Source organism: Delphinus delphis, chromosome 5 (genome assembly GCF_949987515.2).
Source record: "Delphinus delphis chromosome 5, mDelDel1.2, whole genome shotgun sequence".
NCBI classification, from domain to species: Eukaryota; Metazoa; Chordata; class Mammalia; order Artiodactyla; family Delphinidae; genus Delphinus; species Delphinus delphis.
Window position 1 is genome coordinate 53,999,069 of NC_082687.1, and position 17,790 is coordinate 54,016,858.

At 32.2% G+C, this 17,790-nt stretch overlaps 1 protein-coding gene across 3 annotated transcripts in view; it reads left to right on the plus strand.

Annotated features, from left to right (window-relative positions):
• UBA6 (ubiquitin like modifier activating enzyme 6) overlaps nt 1–17,790 on the plus strand; it is an 80,328-nt gene that overhangs the window by 42,431 nt on the left and 20,107 nt on the right. For all 3 annotated transcript variants that reach the window (XM_060012446.1, XM_060012445.1, XM_060012447.1), the window contains 10 exons: nt 813–916; nt 2,450–2,512; nt 3,448–3,524; nt 4,010–4,076; nt 7,659–7,802; nt 9,259–9,326; nt 10,038–10,116; nt 11,239–11,319; nt 14,800–14,877; nt 16,417–16,598. In XM_060012446.1, the coding sequence (XP_059868429.1) occupies nt 813–916; nt 2,450–2,512; nt 3,448–3,524; nt 4,010–4,076; nt 7,659–7,802; nt 9,259–9,326; nt 10,038–10,116; nt 11,239–11,319; nt 14,800–14,877; nt 16,417–16,598 (943 nt within the window). The remainder of the gene's footprint in view (nt 1–812; nt 917–2,449; nt 2,513–3,447; nt 3,525–4,009; nt 4,077–7,658; nt 7,803–9,258; nt 9,327–10,037; nt 10,117–11,238; nt 11,320–14,799; nt 14,878–16,416; nt 16,599–17,790) is intronic.

A 17,790-nucleotide genomic window follows, 5' to 3' on the forward strand; every position in this document is an offset into this window, starting at 1 on the left:
ATTTCTTTTTCCTTTAATGTGAATCATCTGTCCTTTGCCCACTTTCTCACTGAGTTGTTATTTTTCCCCAGAACTCCTAATATATAGGGCATGTTTGCTGAGTTTTTTTTTTTAATATGAGTTGCAAAAATTTTTTTCTAGTTTGGCATTTGACTTTGCTTGTGATGGCTCTATGTGTATATGATGTCAAAGCTTTCAATTTTTTTCTTTTGAGTCATAATTAGGAAAAGCTTCCTTACTGCAAAGTTTTAAAGAAATTTTTCTCCTATGCTCTTATCTAATAATTTTTTTGTCATCGTTTTTGATATTTAAAACTTTTATCCATTTGGAATACTTTCCCAGATGGCTTTTTTTCCGAAAGATTTATTGAGTATCTTTTCTTTGCTGGTTTGAGGTACCACCTTAATTGTGTCCCTTGTGGGTCTGTTACTGAATAATCTATTCTGTTTGTCTGCCTGTCTATTCATGAGCCAGTATCATACTGTTTTAATTATTATGAATTATATATATAAAAAGTATCAGTATATTAATTATTGAGTCTTTATAAAGTATTTTAATATCTAATAATAAGCACCTCTCATTCCTTTTTTTTCCTTCCAAGTTTTCTTGGCCATTTTTGCTTAAGTCCTTATATTTGTATGGGAAAAATAATCTGTCTAGCTCCCCACACTTCCACCCACCACCAAATAAAATGATTTATACTGAGATCTTAATTTTGTAAACTATGAAAAATTAACATCTTTATGATGATAAACCTTCAAATTTAAATACTTATATCAGTATGTAATGGTTTTCTTTTTTCCTCCTTTTAGTGGTATCACCATTTTCTTTTAGCATTGGTGATACTAGAGAACTGGAACCTTATTTACATGGAGGGATAGCTGTTCAAGTTAAGACTCCTAAAACATTCTTCTTTGTAAGTATTTTTTTTTTCTGATTAAAAAAATGTTTCTTTACAGAAGAATGGCAGGGAGAAAAAAAGCAATAAAAGTAATTCAAAGGCTGAACAGATTTTGTTTTTTAATTTGTACCCACTTTCAGGAAAATGGAATCAATCTATGGAAATAAACTGATAGCAGCAAAAAAATTTACAGCTACAATACCCATCTATATAGTTCACAAAGGAACTACTCCTTTGTGAATCATCAAAGAGTTGATTATACTTCTTATAATTACTTCCTAAGACAAAAGATATAATTAATATGTATTTGAAAGATTTAATAAGCATTGATTCAGTATATGTTCTGTTTTATTACTCAGTTATTTACATTTTTGAAGTAAAAGGAATATTTCTTTTATTTATCATATTTGTTAATCCAGGTTTTTAAATTTTTAATGTTTTGGATTTCAAGAAATAGTGTAGGGGCTTCCCTGGTGGCGCAGTGGTTGAGAGTCTGCCTGCCGATGCAGGAGATGCGGGTTCATGCCCCGGTCCAGGAGGATCCCACATGCCGTGGAGCGGCTGGGCCCGTGAGCCATGGCTGCTGAGCCTGCGCGTCTGGAGCCTGTGCTCCACAACGGGAGAGGCCACGACAGTGAGAGGCCTGCGTACCGCAAAAGAAAAAAAAAAAAAGAAATAGTGTAATATGTTAGAAATGTTAAATAATTCCCATAAACTGGCATTGGAAGGAAAGGTAAGTATCCGTATAGAGAGAATGTAGAGGCTACTTGTATCAAGGAACCAGCGAGCCTCTTGCTGCTTAAATCCTTAGGCCACTTCTCAGCATAAGCTGTCTAATAAGTCTCTGTTTTTTCTTGCAAGTTCTCAAGGTTTTAACTTGACTGCCTTTTCTTTTCCAGAACAATTATTAACTAAAGTCCTCTACAAGGTTTTGTTCAAGCCAAAGTTAGAGCTAAACAGATTAAAATGCTACAGCTAGTCAAATCTGCTGTAGGAAGATTTGTGCATTACTTCCTCTTGCCATTTACCCCAATTTTTAATTATGCCTCAAGTAAATTTCAGATTGGGTTTGTTTTTTTGGGGGGGCAGAGGTGGTGGTGGAGTGTTGGTTGGGTTTTTTGGCCTTGGTGTGTTCTTTGCTCCACACAGAAAATTTTAACTGGGTATTTATTCAAGTTATGTCAGGCATAACGAGTCCTGATAACTTGGTATCAAAAAACTGTGGTAGCTCTTTGACTAAGATTATAGATTTTTTCAAGTATTACAAATGTTTGTACCAATTCTTCCCAAATTTACTATTTGGAGCAGGTTATCTAGTTGCATGTAACATTAAAAAAATAAAGTGTGATAATACAAAAAGGGGTAACCAGTGAATGGTAGCTGTTTTATATTTCAGTTAAAACATATTAGCCCAACCTTATTTATTTCAGACCTTTGGGAGGGAGCCATTTCTTTTAGTGCTCTGTGTAGTTTGTCAAGTAGTCATGTGCTTGCTCCGAAGTAATAGTGGATTTTTTTCTGTTGTTTTGTTTTGTTTTTTTCTGTTAGGAACCATTAGAGAAGCAGATAAAACATCCAAAGTGCCTTATTGCGGATTTTAGCAAACCTGAGGTAAATAAATGCTTTGCAGGTTTGAGAAAGGCGGGTGGGGATTGGTAAGGGATTATGAAGATTTCTGTCAGACTGTCAGATTTTTTAAAAATAAAAGTTGTATTCATGTATCTAGAGCTGATGCCAAAGGATTAAAAATAGGAATTTATATAATGGAAATGTTAAAATAATAGGAAAAAGGTTTACTTTTATAATGATATACCAGGTTTGATAGTATAAAGGTGGTTTCATTAATTTATGCAAAGGAGATCATATTAAAAATTTTCTGAACCATGTAGAGTTTTATATAATACATAGTTCTTCCATAAAAACTTTGGAAGCATTTATTCTGTTTTTTTTAAATCACTGGATCAGTTTTGTAGCAGTGAATGTATTTATGATAAGTAAAGAATTATATTCGATATTAACAGTTCCCAAATTTGTAAATGTTAATAAAGAAAAAGAATTCGGTGCTCTTGTACAGACATTTTGTTTCCTTTGTTCAGTTGGTAATACTTTGTTTCATATGGATAACCTAATAAAAACTAGTCATAGAGCCTGGGCTTAAAACTTAGATCTTGGGCTTCCCTGGTGGCGCAGTGGTTGAGAGTCCACCTGCCGATGCAGGGGATGCGGGTTCGTGCCCCGGTCCGGGAAGATCCCGCATGCCGCGGAGCAGCTGGGCCCGTGAGCCATGGCCGCTGAGCCTGCGTGTCCGGAGCCTGTGCTCCGCAACGGGAGAGGGAAAAAAACCTTAGATCTTTGTTTAAATATATCTTTATGACCTTGAAGTCAAGTCTCAGCTTCCTTATCTGTTATATAAAGATAATAATAGTAATAAGCTAATACATTTGTTATAATGATTAAATTAAATAATGTCTTAAAAGCATTAGCACAGTGCCTGACACATATTACACACTCAATAAATATTGACCAATTTTTAATGTTCTAAATAGGCACCTTTAGAGATTCACTCAGCCATGCTTGCCTTGGACCAGTTTCAGGAGAACTATAGTCGCAAGCCAAATACTGGGTAATGTTCTTTGTTTGAAATAACTTTTTTTTTAATTGTAATACCACTAGATACACCAAACTGTATAAACACTTCTGACCTGGTCTTCTTCCTGGTAGGAGTGGAGAGATCAATTTATAAAAATGGAGTTATACTAAATAAGAATTTTCCTATTTTGAAGTCCTCAAAAGCTATAACTTTTTAAAATAAAAAATCTGAGAATTATTAAATTATGAATCCACTATAGAATTTTTTACCTCCTGGTATTGTTGCAAAAAGTTTTTGCCATGTATATTTAAAACTAAACATTATATACTGTTCTTAGGTGAGCATGATTTTGATGTAATTTTGAAGTAATGTATTTATAAACCAGTTACCTTAAAATCAGTAAGCACTTTGTAATCCACAGGTTTTCAACATATTTCTTAAATTTCAGTTTTGAATATGACCTACTGTTTATAGCAACTGAGAACATTGAAATTGGGGTGTTTTATTTTGAATCCTAGATGCCAACAAGATTCAGAAGAGCTGTTGAAACTAGCAACATCTATAAGTGAAACCTTGGAAGAGCAGGTGAATATTCAAAGTTATGGCCATCAAAAATTATGTAACATATAAATCTTCTATATATTACTGTTCTCTTATCCTGCAAATTCCAGTATTGCTACTTATTGACTCTGTGACAGTAAGCAAGTTACTTGACATTCTTCTACTTCAGTTTTGCAAATCTTTGCCTGATTTTTAATTAGGTTGTTTTCTTCTTCTTAATTGAGAGCATTCTTTATATAATCTGGAAATTAGTCCTTTATCAGACACACATGTTACAGATATTTTCTTCCAGTCTGCGGGTTGTATTTTCATTTTACTATCAATACAGTGTCTTTTGAGGAGCACAGGTTTTTAGTTTTGCTGAAGTTCAGTTTATCAGTTTTTCTTTTTTATGGTGTGTGCCCTTTTTTAACTCAAAATCATAAAGCTTTTCCCCTGTATTTTCTTCTAGAAGGTTTATTGTTTTGTGAGTTTATTTTTCTATATCATACAAAGTATAGTTCGTGTACATGACTATACATTTTGAACTCACTGTGTACAGTTTTGTACTTTTTTTTTTTTTTTTTTTGCTGTACGCGGGCCTCTCACCACTGTGGCCTCTCCCGTTGCGGAGCACAGGCTCCGGACGCACAGGCTCAGCGGCCGTGGCTCATGGGCCCAGCCGCCCCGCGGCATGTGGCATCCTCCTGCACCGGGGCACGAACCCGTGTCCCCTGCATCAGCAGGCGGACTCTCAACCACTGCGCCACCAGGGAAGCCCTGTACTTTTATTAATTTGTTTTTTTCTATCTTGCCAGGCATAGATCAAGGTTCATTTTTTTGTGTATGAATATCCAGTAATTCTAGCCCATTTATTGAAAAGACAGTTTTTTCTTTATTCAGTTTTTTTGGCATCTTTGTCAGAAATTTATTGACCACATATGTGTAGGACTCTTTCTGAACCCAATATTATCTTCCATTGGTTGTTTCTATCCTTTTGCTAGTACCATCCTATTTTGATTACTGTAGCTTTATAGTAAGACTTGAAATCAGGTTTAGTCACTGGTGCATTTCTCAGAAGGAGCTTAGAATTAACCGTATTCCCTGAGTTCTTAACACATTTCAAATTTTTCTGTAACCTTTATTCTTGAAAGGAGCCTGGCTGAAAGTAAAATTCAAGGCTGTTAACTTTCTTCCTTGATATCTTGCTTTGTATCTTGTAGTTGAGAAATATGATGTCGGCTTACTTTTCTTACTTTTTATAAATAATCTGGTCTTTTTGCCTTGGGGCCCTGTATATTTTTTTCTTCTGTGTAATTTGTCATCTGTGAAATCGAATAGTTTTACCAAGTTATAACTCAAGGTTGATCATTCAGTCAATTTTTCCAGGTATACCATGAGCCCATTTTGATTCATAGATTCATATTTTCTTTTATTTATTTATTTTTCCCCTTTGGGGAAGGTGGAATGGATCATTGGGGTTCTTAGTTATTAAATTTCTGATTCAAGGTGGGGTTTTCCACATCTCCAAGTGTTTGTTGATATATAATTAACTCAGTCAAATTTACTCTGCCTTGTAATTAGTTTGGGGGAGAAATTTTCAGTACTGAAATGTTTTGATTCTAATTTTCTGTCTCCTTTTTACATCTGCTTTGTTTGGTAAACTGATTTTTCTGTATATGCTTTTGGACAGGGTAAGGGTTTTTGGTGCTTTTTCAGATTTCTATTTCTAGAGCCCCTCTTCCTCTTCTCTTCCTGAAAAGGAGTTTCTTTAATAGGTGATTTTTTTTTTAACTAAAAACATTTTTTTGGTGGATACGTGTTGATATATCTTGTGGATCTCTTTGCTTTCTGCCAAATCCTACTTAACTTCCTCTCTTACTTCCTTTTTTAGCCTTCTCTGTCAAGGGATATCTCCCCCTTTCTATTTACATCATTCTCCCCAGGGAAGTTCTTTCACCATAGCCACTGCTGAGATCTGCCAGACTTCATACATGTTCAGTATTTTTTGCACTTAGTATGGGCCTTCTGTTTTCTCAGGATGATTTTGACTGTGCTTTGTCACATTAGGCCTTTCATTCTCTTTTCTGTGGTTACACGCTTCCTGCTCTCTGTTCAGGCTTGCAGCAATATGAAGTCCAGAAATAGTTCATTTGGGGTTTGGTGTTTGTTTTTCTATTTACAGGCAATTTGAAGTTCATATTTTCTGTTTCTTAGTAATACTGAAGCCCTGCCACTGGTTTATTTCTCTTCTTGTGGATATGTATCATCTTTTGGAGACCGTGTGCAGAAATTCAGATATAGGCCTTAGTCATTATCCTAGGGTGATGAAAAACTCCCCAGATTTGGATGTTTGTTTACTAAAAAATATAAAATCTTGAAAGATAGTGTAACCTAATGGTAAGAATAGAGCTAGAGAGTTGGACTTTTTGGGTTCAGATCCTGGTTTGACCACTTACTAGCAGTAAAATCTTGAGTAAATTACTTAATCTTTCAAAGTCTCAGTTTTCTAATTTGTATGATAGAAATTATATTTCCTAGGATTATTTTGAAGATTACATGTGGACTAATAATATACAACTCAAAATAGATGCTCAATCAAATTACCTGCTTCTATTAGCATTCTTGTCATTGTTTTTAATATTATCAGTACCACCAATATCTCTGCATTCAGAAATGCCACATCTTAAATGAAATTGTAATCTGAGTTGAGTTTAGTGCTAAATAGTTGTAAAATAGTGAGATATAGAAAATTGAAATGGAGTGGGTGGAATGTGAGTAAATAGTAACTTCTTTTTGTATCATAGATATCTTTGATAATGTAATAAAAGCCTTTCTTCTTCCCCTAAATGTACATTTTACATAGAATTTCAAGAGATTAATTGAGCCCTCCTTGAATCCTAGGTTAAGATTCTAGTTACTGATGTTGAAAGAATAGGAAGAGAAAGAGAAGCCAGAGCTCATGAAGAGATCTTTGTGACAAATAAGAAATTGTGCTAAAATAATGGCTCCAAAATCCAGTTCTCCATTTTTTTCTTAAAAATACTAATAAATTTTATTTTGAGAAACATCATTTCAGTTTAAGTATGATAATGAGAACTTTGTGGTGATTGGCTCTTAGATTTGTATGCAAAAGTGCCATTACTCTCAATTTTTTTCCTAAACTGCCTTTTCTAACAATGTATTGCCTCATTTTTTACAGTTTTACTTTTTATTTGCCACTTCAAGCACAAATGATAGCTCATCATTTTTTATGGGTCATTTTTTTTTTCATTTATGTAGGTGCAAGGTTTTTCCATAGTTTTCATTAAAACATGTTTTTTAAAATTCTGGTTGTTTGTCCGACATCACGGTAGATAATCCAGTTAATTCTAAATTGTTCCCTAGTGTCACATAAAGAGTCAGAAAGCAAAATTGGGCAGGTACTGGTAATGAAATATACCGCTTAAGGTAACTGACATGGAATTGGATCTTTTATTATGAGATTGGGACTTTTTTTTAGGACTTAAAAACTATTAGGGAAATTGAGTAGCTCTTTTAGAAGTTAAGGTATAATTATTTATTGAAATTTTGAGTATACCATGTGAATACTGTTAATATTATTGTCTTTCGTGGCTTGTGTTTCAGCCTGAAGTAAATTATGACATTGTGCGTTGGCTCTCTTGGACTGCCCAAGGCTTTTTACCCCCACTTGCTGCAGCAGTAGGAGGTGTTGCCAGCCAAGAAGTATTGAAAGCTGTGACAGGAAAGTTTTCTCCTTTATGCCAGTGGGTTAGTTCTCTATTTTAATATTTTTTTTGTACTTAAGGTTGAATTATTCACCCATATAATGAATGTCTGTTATGAATTATAACATAGTATTAATTAATATATTATAAAAGCAACCTTAAAATATTTTTTGATGCATGAGTCAGATGTGATGTGCCACCAAAACTTAATTCTGTAATGGAAACGGACAAGATCATTTGTTGAGGCTATTGGCATGTAACCCAGAGTTGCATTCTAGGATGTATTTCCCTCATTTGTGAGAGTGAAGGAATTATCACTCTTATATTCCTTATATATAAGGAATTTTCTTATCCTTATATTTAGTTTCCACTACTGTTAGTTTAGCAGTCACATGCTTTCAGGACTCCTGAACTGTTCCATGGAGTCTTTTGGCATCATGAATCTTCAGATTCCCTAGTTTCTATGTATAAACTTCTAAAGGTAGAAAGCATAGGAATGATAAAAGTTTGATAACTATATAGGGTAAAAACATCACAAGATGGAAAAACCCTGGTTTCTATTACCAGAAGGAATAATTGGCAAAGTGTATCAAAGGATACTCTTCAGGCCCTTTATTTTTTTTTTAATTTTAAACATTTGAATATAACATTGATCTTGTTTATTATGTTTTAAAAAGTTTAAATTTAGCTTTAATAATTAAAATTTGTAAATTTATTATCGATGCTATTAATTAATGTTATTTTGCTGCTGGATTATTTGGTTTATTTTAACACAGTGTACAAGTTCAATTGTAAAAGTCTGGTTTAGATATAACTATTAGCAGCATGGGGAATATAAATTATGTTATTAATATAGATTCTATGTTATAATTAAATAAATAACCATTTATTCATGTTCATGGTCATGTTCACGTTTTTTAGCCATATAAGTTACTTAAAATGAAAATGAGAATGAGACTCAGGGGTTTTTTTCATTAACCTGAACTAATTCTGTTTGATATTATTTTAAATGCTGAAATTGTGGCTTCCTAGACCATTTCCTCTGTAGTGTATGTAATAATTACAGATGACATAGTTTCCAAGTTGGAAATTAAATATGGACTAGGTACTTTCCTATCAAAAGTAAACAAATTATTCAAATGTAGCTGAAATTGAATGAGCTTCCAGAAGTTTTTATGTAGTTATAAAAAATAGATTTGGAGGTGAAATTTCCTTTTGTTTGTTAATAATAGAATATATCATCTGTAAGATGGCTAAATGACATGAATCAAATTATATCTTTTTACAGTTCCTCCAGATTTAACCATTGTTTCAATTGAAAGAATGTAAGGAATGTTTATTGCATAAGAAACAATTATATTTTTTAATCCATTATTTTACTCTGAAGCAGCATGTTTATCATTGTTTTCTTTAATGATCATTAAATAACTACAGAAGATAATTTTTCTAGCAATTTAGCTTTCTACATAGTAAGTTATGTTTTTATCTTCTACTTTAAGTTATATATTGAAGCAGCAGATATTGTCGAATCCCTAGGCAAACCTGAACGTGAAGAATTTCTCCCACGGTAATACTGACCTTTTTGTTGCTTTTTTCTTAGTTGTATGTTTATAAGGAGCAACTAGATTAAAAGAGTTTTTGTGTAAACATGCATTTGTTTTAGATGTCTTTTCTCCTTAGCTCACTTCTGCAGTCATTTCTTCTCTACTTAGAGATTGTGTCATAATAATGCAGTATCTCTTTACCACCTTATAAATAATGAATATAAAGTGTTAAATTTATATCATGAGAATGGTTAGGTTTCAAAACATCATTCTGATTTTAGATGAAAACAATTGTTACCTGCAGCTTTTATTTATATCAGTCATTCTTTACCTTTTGGGTCACATATCTCTTTGGGAATCTGATAAAAGCTTATGAATTCATTCTCCCAGAAATACACATAACCCAAAGTTCTGCCTTCAATTTAAGTGGGTTAACAACTTCAAAGCCCAACCATAGTCTTCTCTACAAACCTTTATTAAAAATCCCTGCCTTAAAAATTTTTTTCCGGATAAACTAAAGTGACCTTCACTTAAGTCATTTGGACTTAGAATATTAAGTCAAATGGAAAAAAGAAACAACTGATTTCTTTATGAAGTTTCTTCTCTTTCAAATAAGATAATGTATCTATTAGTTTGGAAGAAACTCATTAAATTGGTACTAGCAGCAATGAAACTAATCTTAATAATGTTTTTTTATGCCATTCTATTTTCTTGGTTTATATTGTTTTTTACAGAGGAGATAGATATGATGCCTTACGAGCCTGCATTGGAGACACTTTGTGTCGGAAGCTACAAAATTTGAATATCTTTTTAGTAAGTAGGAATAATAATGAGAATAAATAGTACAGTCAAACTGCTCTTGTATATCAAGTTAATTTATTAAATGAAATTTGAGTACAGTTTCTAACATAGTAGACATTCAGGAAATGTTTAAAACAGGAATTTGTAAACTGTACCTGCAGGCCAAATCCATCCTGCTGCCTGTTTTTATAAATAAAGTTTCACGAGAACACAGCCAAGCCCATTTATTCAAATATTGTCTATGGCTTCTTTCATACTATAATAGGGGAGCTGAGTAGTTGTGAAAAAGACCGTATCGCTTACAAAGATGAAAACATTCACTGTCTGGCCCTTTATAGAAGATGTTTGCCAACCCATCGTCTAGAGAATTAGTACATGTAAAGTTAAAATACGAGTATAATAGTTTTGAACATTAAATGATTTTCTAGAAATACATTAAAAATTGTGGGGTTTGGGTTTGTTTTGTTTTTTCTAACCAAATGTAGGAATATGTAGGTGGATCTGTCTTTCTTTAATGTCTTAGTGCATTGACAGGGAAGCTCTCCCCAATAGCATAAGACGACTTCTCCTGCCACTTATTTTTTTAATTATTATAATCAGTCCTAAAAGTACTACTGATTTTTATTATTCATTTTTTAAATAATATTTTGAAAATCAGCAGTATTCCTGAGCTTTTACCTGCATGTAGAATCTCTTATTAGTTTTTACTTAAAAGTCTTAGAATAGTTATATTCATCAAATGAGTTTAGAAAATTATCTATAAACAAGTAATCTTTTTAATTGTAATGTTGTACTGTTTCATGCTGTTTGTTTCCATCTTATATAAAAACTGAGTTCAAACTTTGGCTTTTGTGTGGAATATTAAAATGTCTTCTTTTTAAAGGAATTATAAATATTATGCTTTTCCTTTTATGATTTATACATTTTTTTAATTGAGACACTTATAATGATATCATGAACCATTAAATATTTTAAAGTAAAATGATTTTTAAGTTACTTTAAAAGTTCAAATTATTTTTAAAAGTATGTATTTATTGTAACAGCATTTGAAGAAACTTAAGATGAAATTGCTCTTTAGTAAGTAGATGTTTTAATTTTATTTAATCTGATACCTTTTATTTTTCTTCTCCATAGGTAGGATGTGGAGCCATAGGCTGTGAAATGTTAAAAAATTTTGCTTTGCTAGGTGTTGGCACAGGCAAAGAGAAGGGAATGGTAAGATATAAATCCTTGAGAGTTAAAAGTTTATATTTCTTTTGCTGCCCAGTTTTGAATCATATTTGACTGCATGGATCTGAAGTATTGGTTTTTGAGAATAGGGCCACTAGGCTAGAAATTGGAAGATTCTAAATATACCCTGACCATTTTTCAAAATTTATGTGACCTTGTGACAAATAACTTGAGTTCTCTGCTCCTCAGTTTCTTTCTTTAGTATTGTGAAACTGTTATCTGTACTACCTGCCTCATAATGTAATTATGAAGATCAAATGTGAAAGGGCTTTTGAAACAATAAAGCACATTAATACTGTTATTTCTATTAGATACTACTTGTTATTAAATAAATATTTAAGATGGGAGAAGCTAACATTAGAAAGTTGCAGAGTACTCAGATATTGTTTCAATTGGTGAGTATCGAAGAGTGAGTAGTGTAAACTTTGGTATACAGTATGAATTCTTAAGATGATAAATGTCAGTTAACTGGAAAGCCATGTCATATATTTAAATAAAAATGTATTTCATTGATGCTGTTTGCCTTTAAGATGTACACTACAGTGGTGACGTCATAGATTTATCATGGTGACTAATAGTAATTAAATGACTAAAATTTATTTAATAGTTCACATTTTATAGTTTATTAAACTTACTCTCACAGTTACAGGCAGATGTCCTACAGTTATATTATTCCTGCTCAGCATTTCCTAAATTGTGTTCCACAAATGACTATTAGTTCTGGTAGTTTTTAAAGTATTTCTTAAAAAAAAAATCCTTGGTTACACAAGTTTGGATATCACCTACTTTACTCCTTGGAACTTCATAATACATATCAGCATATAAAAGTCAGGAAAAGAACTATAGTAAATAAACCTACTTACTTCAGGTAACAAAACAAGGTAAGTTAATGTGGACAGATTTCTAGCCTACTGCAAATGCATAGTCTTGCTGTATAAATTATTCTTTTTTAAAGTGTTTACATATGTAGCCAAACTAACTAGAAGGAAGGAAAGAGAAAGCCCCAGGTTCCAGGAAGGAAGGAAAGAGAAAGCCCCAGGTTCCAGGAACCAAGAGGGAAATTAATTCCCGAGCTAAAAGCTGTGGTGACTCATAAGTGTTTCTGTCTTAAATATATGTCCAATACATTAACTAGAAAGAAAGTCATTTGTAAGAAATCATAACTCAGAGCTGCACCACACTGGTGTATGGGGTCCAAAATTATACCATATAAAAACTTCAAGAAGAGAAATGAATATAACAAATTTAGGGCCATTGAAACCTCTGATTAAAACAAATGCAAAACCACATCATGGTGGTACTTACACACTGAGAGTACATAGGATTATGCAGAGAAATCAACATCCATTCAAGACAATTCACAATGAAAAATGACAGTCTACTAGAAAAAGGTACCACCTGGAAGAATCAGCCAATGAAAATAGAAGAATTAACTCTCTAAGAACTATAGATAATAGGAGTGCTACAGATAATAGAACAAACTGTAAAGTTAAAAATGACCAAAGACATAGAAAGAGGAATGGAAACATGAGGGGAAAAGGCACTGGAATTTTCACAAAAAGCCAAGGAAGAATTTTTGTATAATCAGTGAACTTAAAATTCCAATATAGCTGAAGTGAGAATTGATGAAAAGAAGATAAATACCCAAAATATAGTATAGAAAGATTCTTTTTTTTTTAAAATGAAAGAGGATACATTTGCATGGTCCAACATAAGTGTAGTAGAATTTCCAGAGAGAGTAAAGATAAGGGAGAAGAAGTAATATATACCAAGGATAATGACAAGTTTCCAGAGTTGAAGAGACAAGTGTGTTCAGATTGAAAAGGTAAACTAATACCAAACAAATCAAAAGCAAAGATAAAAAGAGAGATTACTTAGTAGACTTCTCATCAGCAATAAATGCACACCTGAAGATAGAGAAGCATATCTTTATAGTGCAAGGGATTATCAACCTAGATTTCTATACCCAGCTAAATTATCTGTTAAGAGGAAAAAAAAAAAAAGATAATTGACTAGTAAAATGATGAAAGATTACTGCTTATTCTCACTGAAAGAACTATGGATTAATACAGGCAATGTGTGAAGCAAGGGTAAGTAGAGGCATTTATCAACATTCTTAGATTTAAATAAGCATTAATTTTTAAAACCTTTAATAACCTAAAATATTGACCAGTTTGGGGGTGGGCTGGTTAAGAATAAGTAAAATATTCATTGATATGGAAAACAGAAGGGAGAGTTCAAATATCCTCCAGTTGTTCAGGAGGAAGATGGAGATTTTAATTTTAGATCTTAAGTCACATGTACATGTTAAAATTTTGAATATCACCACATAAAAATAGAGATTTAACTTCCAAATCAGGTCAGTGAGGGGTTGACAGGGGCATTGAGGGAGGATTAGAATCAAGAATACTTGATCAATCCAGTAGAAGAACAAACAAAAAAAAGTGGATAAAAAGTAGGGTTGGGGGAGGTAGAAGAAAAAGCTTTTTAATCAGTAATCACAATAAGTATACATTGATTAAGCTTTTTCTTAAAGGACATTTTCTGTGCTTTTTTTTCCCCCCATTTCAAAGAGATACCCTCTAACACGTAATTAAAAAGAACTGTTGAAAACAAAACAAACAAAATATATATATATATATATATATACACATATCTATATATATATATATCTGAAATGCCAGCTAAAAGAAAGTGAATGTGTTTGGGAATACAAATCAACATGTAACAGCTGGAACACACTCTGAGAATACTGCTTCTAGTGAAATCTTTTACAAATACTAGCTTAAGTGGCAAATGCATTATGAGTACTTTTTAGATTATCTTGGATCTGTTTAATCTTTCATCCTTTAGAATGGGGGTCTGCAAACTTTTTCTTAACCAGACTGTAACTGTTCTAGGCTTGTGAATCTTAAGGCTCTGTCACAGCTGCTGAGCTCTGCCATTGCAGTATGAAAACAGCCATAAAGTGGCGTGACAGTGTTCAGTAAAATTTATTTACAAAAACAGGCAGCCTGCCTGCACTGTAGTTTGTAGACCTCTGCTTTAGCAAGAGCTTTCAAATTGAAACATGCAGGCTTTCTTTCCCAATCAATTGAGATTGAGAATAAATATGTGTAGAAAGAAGAGCTAACTCCTCTATGGCTAATCCATTACGGTTCTAAAATGTGATAGTGATGTTAAACCTTTATTTTGTTATGAATAGTTAAAAACAAGTTTTGAGTAGGAGTTGCAGTTGGTTTCAGCTGTTTTGTTTGACGTGTTCGTATGCTAAACATTATCATTAAATATAAGTATAAAAACAGTAGTATTGGTAACCAGTTTTGGAGTATTTGTATTATAACTTTTACCAGCCAAATTAATTTAGAATAACTTGTGGGAGTTGTTTTAGTCATTCAGAGAAAAACAAAGTAGATTTAAATTTATCTCTTATGTAATTTCAGCCATTTTTTTCCTTGGTATTAGGTTACAGTAACAGATCCTGACTTGATAGAAAAATCCAACTTGAATAGACAGTTTCTATTTCGTCCTCATCACATACAGGTGTGTTGTTATACTGTTTCAAATTTGAATCATCTATTATGTTATACAAAAAAGAAGAGAGTTTCCTTTTTATAAATAGAAAATGGAGCTTTAACAAGCATAGTATCTTCTTTATTTTATTAGAATCTCTCAAATTATCAAATAATGGGAATGACAATAGAGAAAATATGTAATTATTTTTTAATATAAAAATTAGTTTTTGCATTGATTTTGGGTGTTAAAATCTGAGTTGTGAATGATGGGCAGTATTTTTTTCATTTTATAATCAAGATGTATCTATGTAATTTTAGAAACATCTTAGGATATAAAAACAGCTTCCCTAATTTGAAGTTTTTATAGATGACAAATTTGGCACTGTCTTTTTTATTAACCTTTATTACAAAACAGGTAAAGTTTGAGAATTTTTTGCTCTTTTGATCTTGTTTGATTATTTAACATCCCTTTTTATTATAAAATAATGCTTATTTTCAGTCTTTTTTATGGAGGTCAAAATATTTAAGTCAGTAAAAGAAACAATTTAGTCAGTCAAGCAAATTTGCTCTTTAGAAATTTTTTTCACTTTGTTGTTCTACAACTCATTGAGAATCTTAGTAAACTAAGAAATGTCATGAACAGGAAAGTAATTAAAGCATACTTTTATATAGTTATATAGTGGCATAGTTAACCAAATGACCTCACCTATCCAAATACAAAGAACTAAGTAACAGGGTCTCCCATGAACTAAAATTTATGTGATAAGATTCATTCACAGACCTTTGTGCATTTTACTTATAAAAGAACTATTAAAGCCTGTTTGTTTTACACTTCTAACAAAGTTTACAGTTTGTATGTATGAATGCTAATAGCACTGAGAAGTAAAAACATGTCCGTCTAACAATATGAGAAGAGACAGATACCATTAAAACTAGATGCATTCGTTCAAGCTGAATGATCTATAGATACTTAGTGTCAGAGCCAGTCCTCCCAAATAAACTATGATAGCACCTGAAAGGACACCAGTGATTTAAAAATGATCACTAACTCTGAAAGAAAAGAAAGGGTACTCTTTTTATAAAACTGAAACATATATAGTAATTTTTTATTTCCATCCAGAAATGGTAAAATTTTTTAAACATTTTAGTACCAAAATATCGATATTAGGTTACCATACCTCTGAGAGTTCATATTCTATAGAACTTGGATTTCTAATATTGTACTGAATGTGTTCTCATTTTTTTTCTAGGCACTTACTTGACTCAAACCTCATTACTAGGGAAAAATGTACTTTTAATTAGACTTTTAACTAATATTTTAAGAATTACAGAACACTTAGCTGTAAAATAGAAGTTGTTTACATTTTTATTAATAATGTATGAATTATTAATTCTAATGTGCATTACTAAATGCAGCATGACCACAGTGAATGTAATATCCACAAATTAAAAATGAAAACTGGTCTCATTACATTATTCTTCATATAAAAAATGTTTTAAGTTCAGTCATGGTCTATTTTTCCTGTTTACCATTTATTTCTTCTGTTTTTATATGTTATTTGTTTAGAAACCTAAAAGTTATACTGCTGCTGATGCAACCCTGAAAATAAATCCTCAATTAAAGATAGATGCACACTTGAACAAAGTATGTCCAGCCACCGAGGTGATTTACAATGATGAGTTCTATACTAAGCAGGATATAATTATTACAGCATTAGATAATGTGGAAGCCAGGAGATACGTAGACAGGTATGTTCTTGAAATTCAGGTTCATAGAAATCGTCTTTCTTTTGTTTTCACTTCATTTCTCACACCTATTTATTGAAAAGTTACTGAAGTTTCTGATTATTCTTTATGTTCCTATTATAGTTCTCGAACCCAAGCCTTTTGATGATTTCCCATTAGAGACAGGATAAAATTAAAAATCTTTAAAATGGCCTAAATGTTTTTCATAGAGTATCTGCCACCTGTCCACCACTCCAGCTTAAAATTTACTATTTCTCCCTGGCTCCCCTTATTCTAGCCACACATTCTTTCTTTCAGTTCTATACAGTGGGGGCATCTAACACTTTTCACCTCAGGGACTTGTACATGATCTCCTTCAACCTCAGGAAATTATGTTTATCTTGTTCTAAAGCTCCTGACCCCAAATCTGCCTACTTATTCTTCACTTCCTTTAGTTTTTTCTCTCATCCTTTCAGTTTCAGCCTAAATGTCTTTATTCAAACAGACTTTCTTTAACCCCTGAATTCTAAATTAGATCCTCCTAAGATAATCTTTCACAGCACTCATTTTTCCTTCATAGCACTTATTTTTTATTGACATGCACATTTATTTAATATTTGTTTCCTCATTAAATCATTTATTCAGTTATTATTTATTTTCCCATCACTCTGTCCTCAGTGCCCAATACATGGTGTCATTCAGTAAATATTTGTTAAATAAGTAGATGAATAAATGACTATGATGTATACACCTTACATAATCTTTCTTATATCTTTGTATGACTCTCTAATGTTAGGGTGCTAGAGCAGATTTATTAGCAGGAAAATTTACCAGTTGAGAGTACAGTGGAAAGTTTGTAAACTTGTGCAGAGAAAGCCAAAAAAGAAACTTTAAGAAATTAAATAAAGTGTGTTGAATATAGGCATCATAAGTATTGAGAAAGAAGGTTTGGGATGAAGAAAATGTTGAAAAGATATAGTGAGGTAGAACTTATAGTCGGAAAATAAACCAAAGAAGAAATAGAAAACAAGAAAAGAAAGGGTAACACATTAATTAAGAGTTAACCCAGAGGAAAAAAAGTTGAAGCCCAAAATTTGATAGGAGTTTGTTTTTTCTGTTTTCTTATTGAAGTGTAGTTGATTTACAGTGTTGTGGCAATCTCTGCTGTACAGCAGTGACTCAGTTATACACATAGAGACATTCTTTTTTTATATTC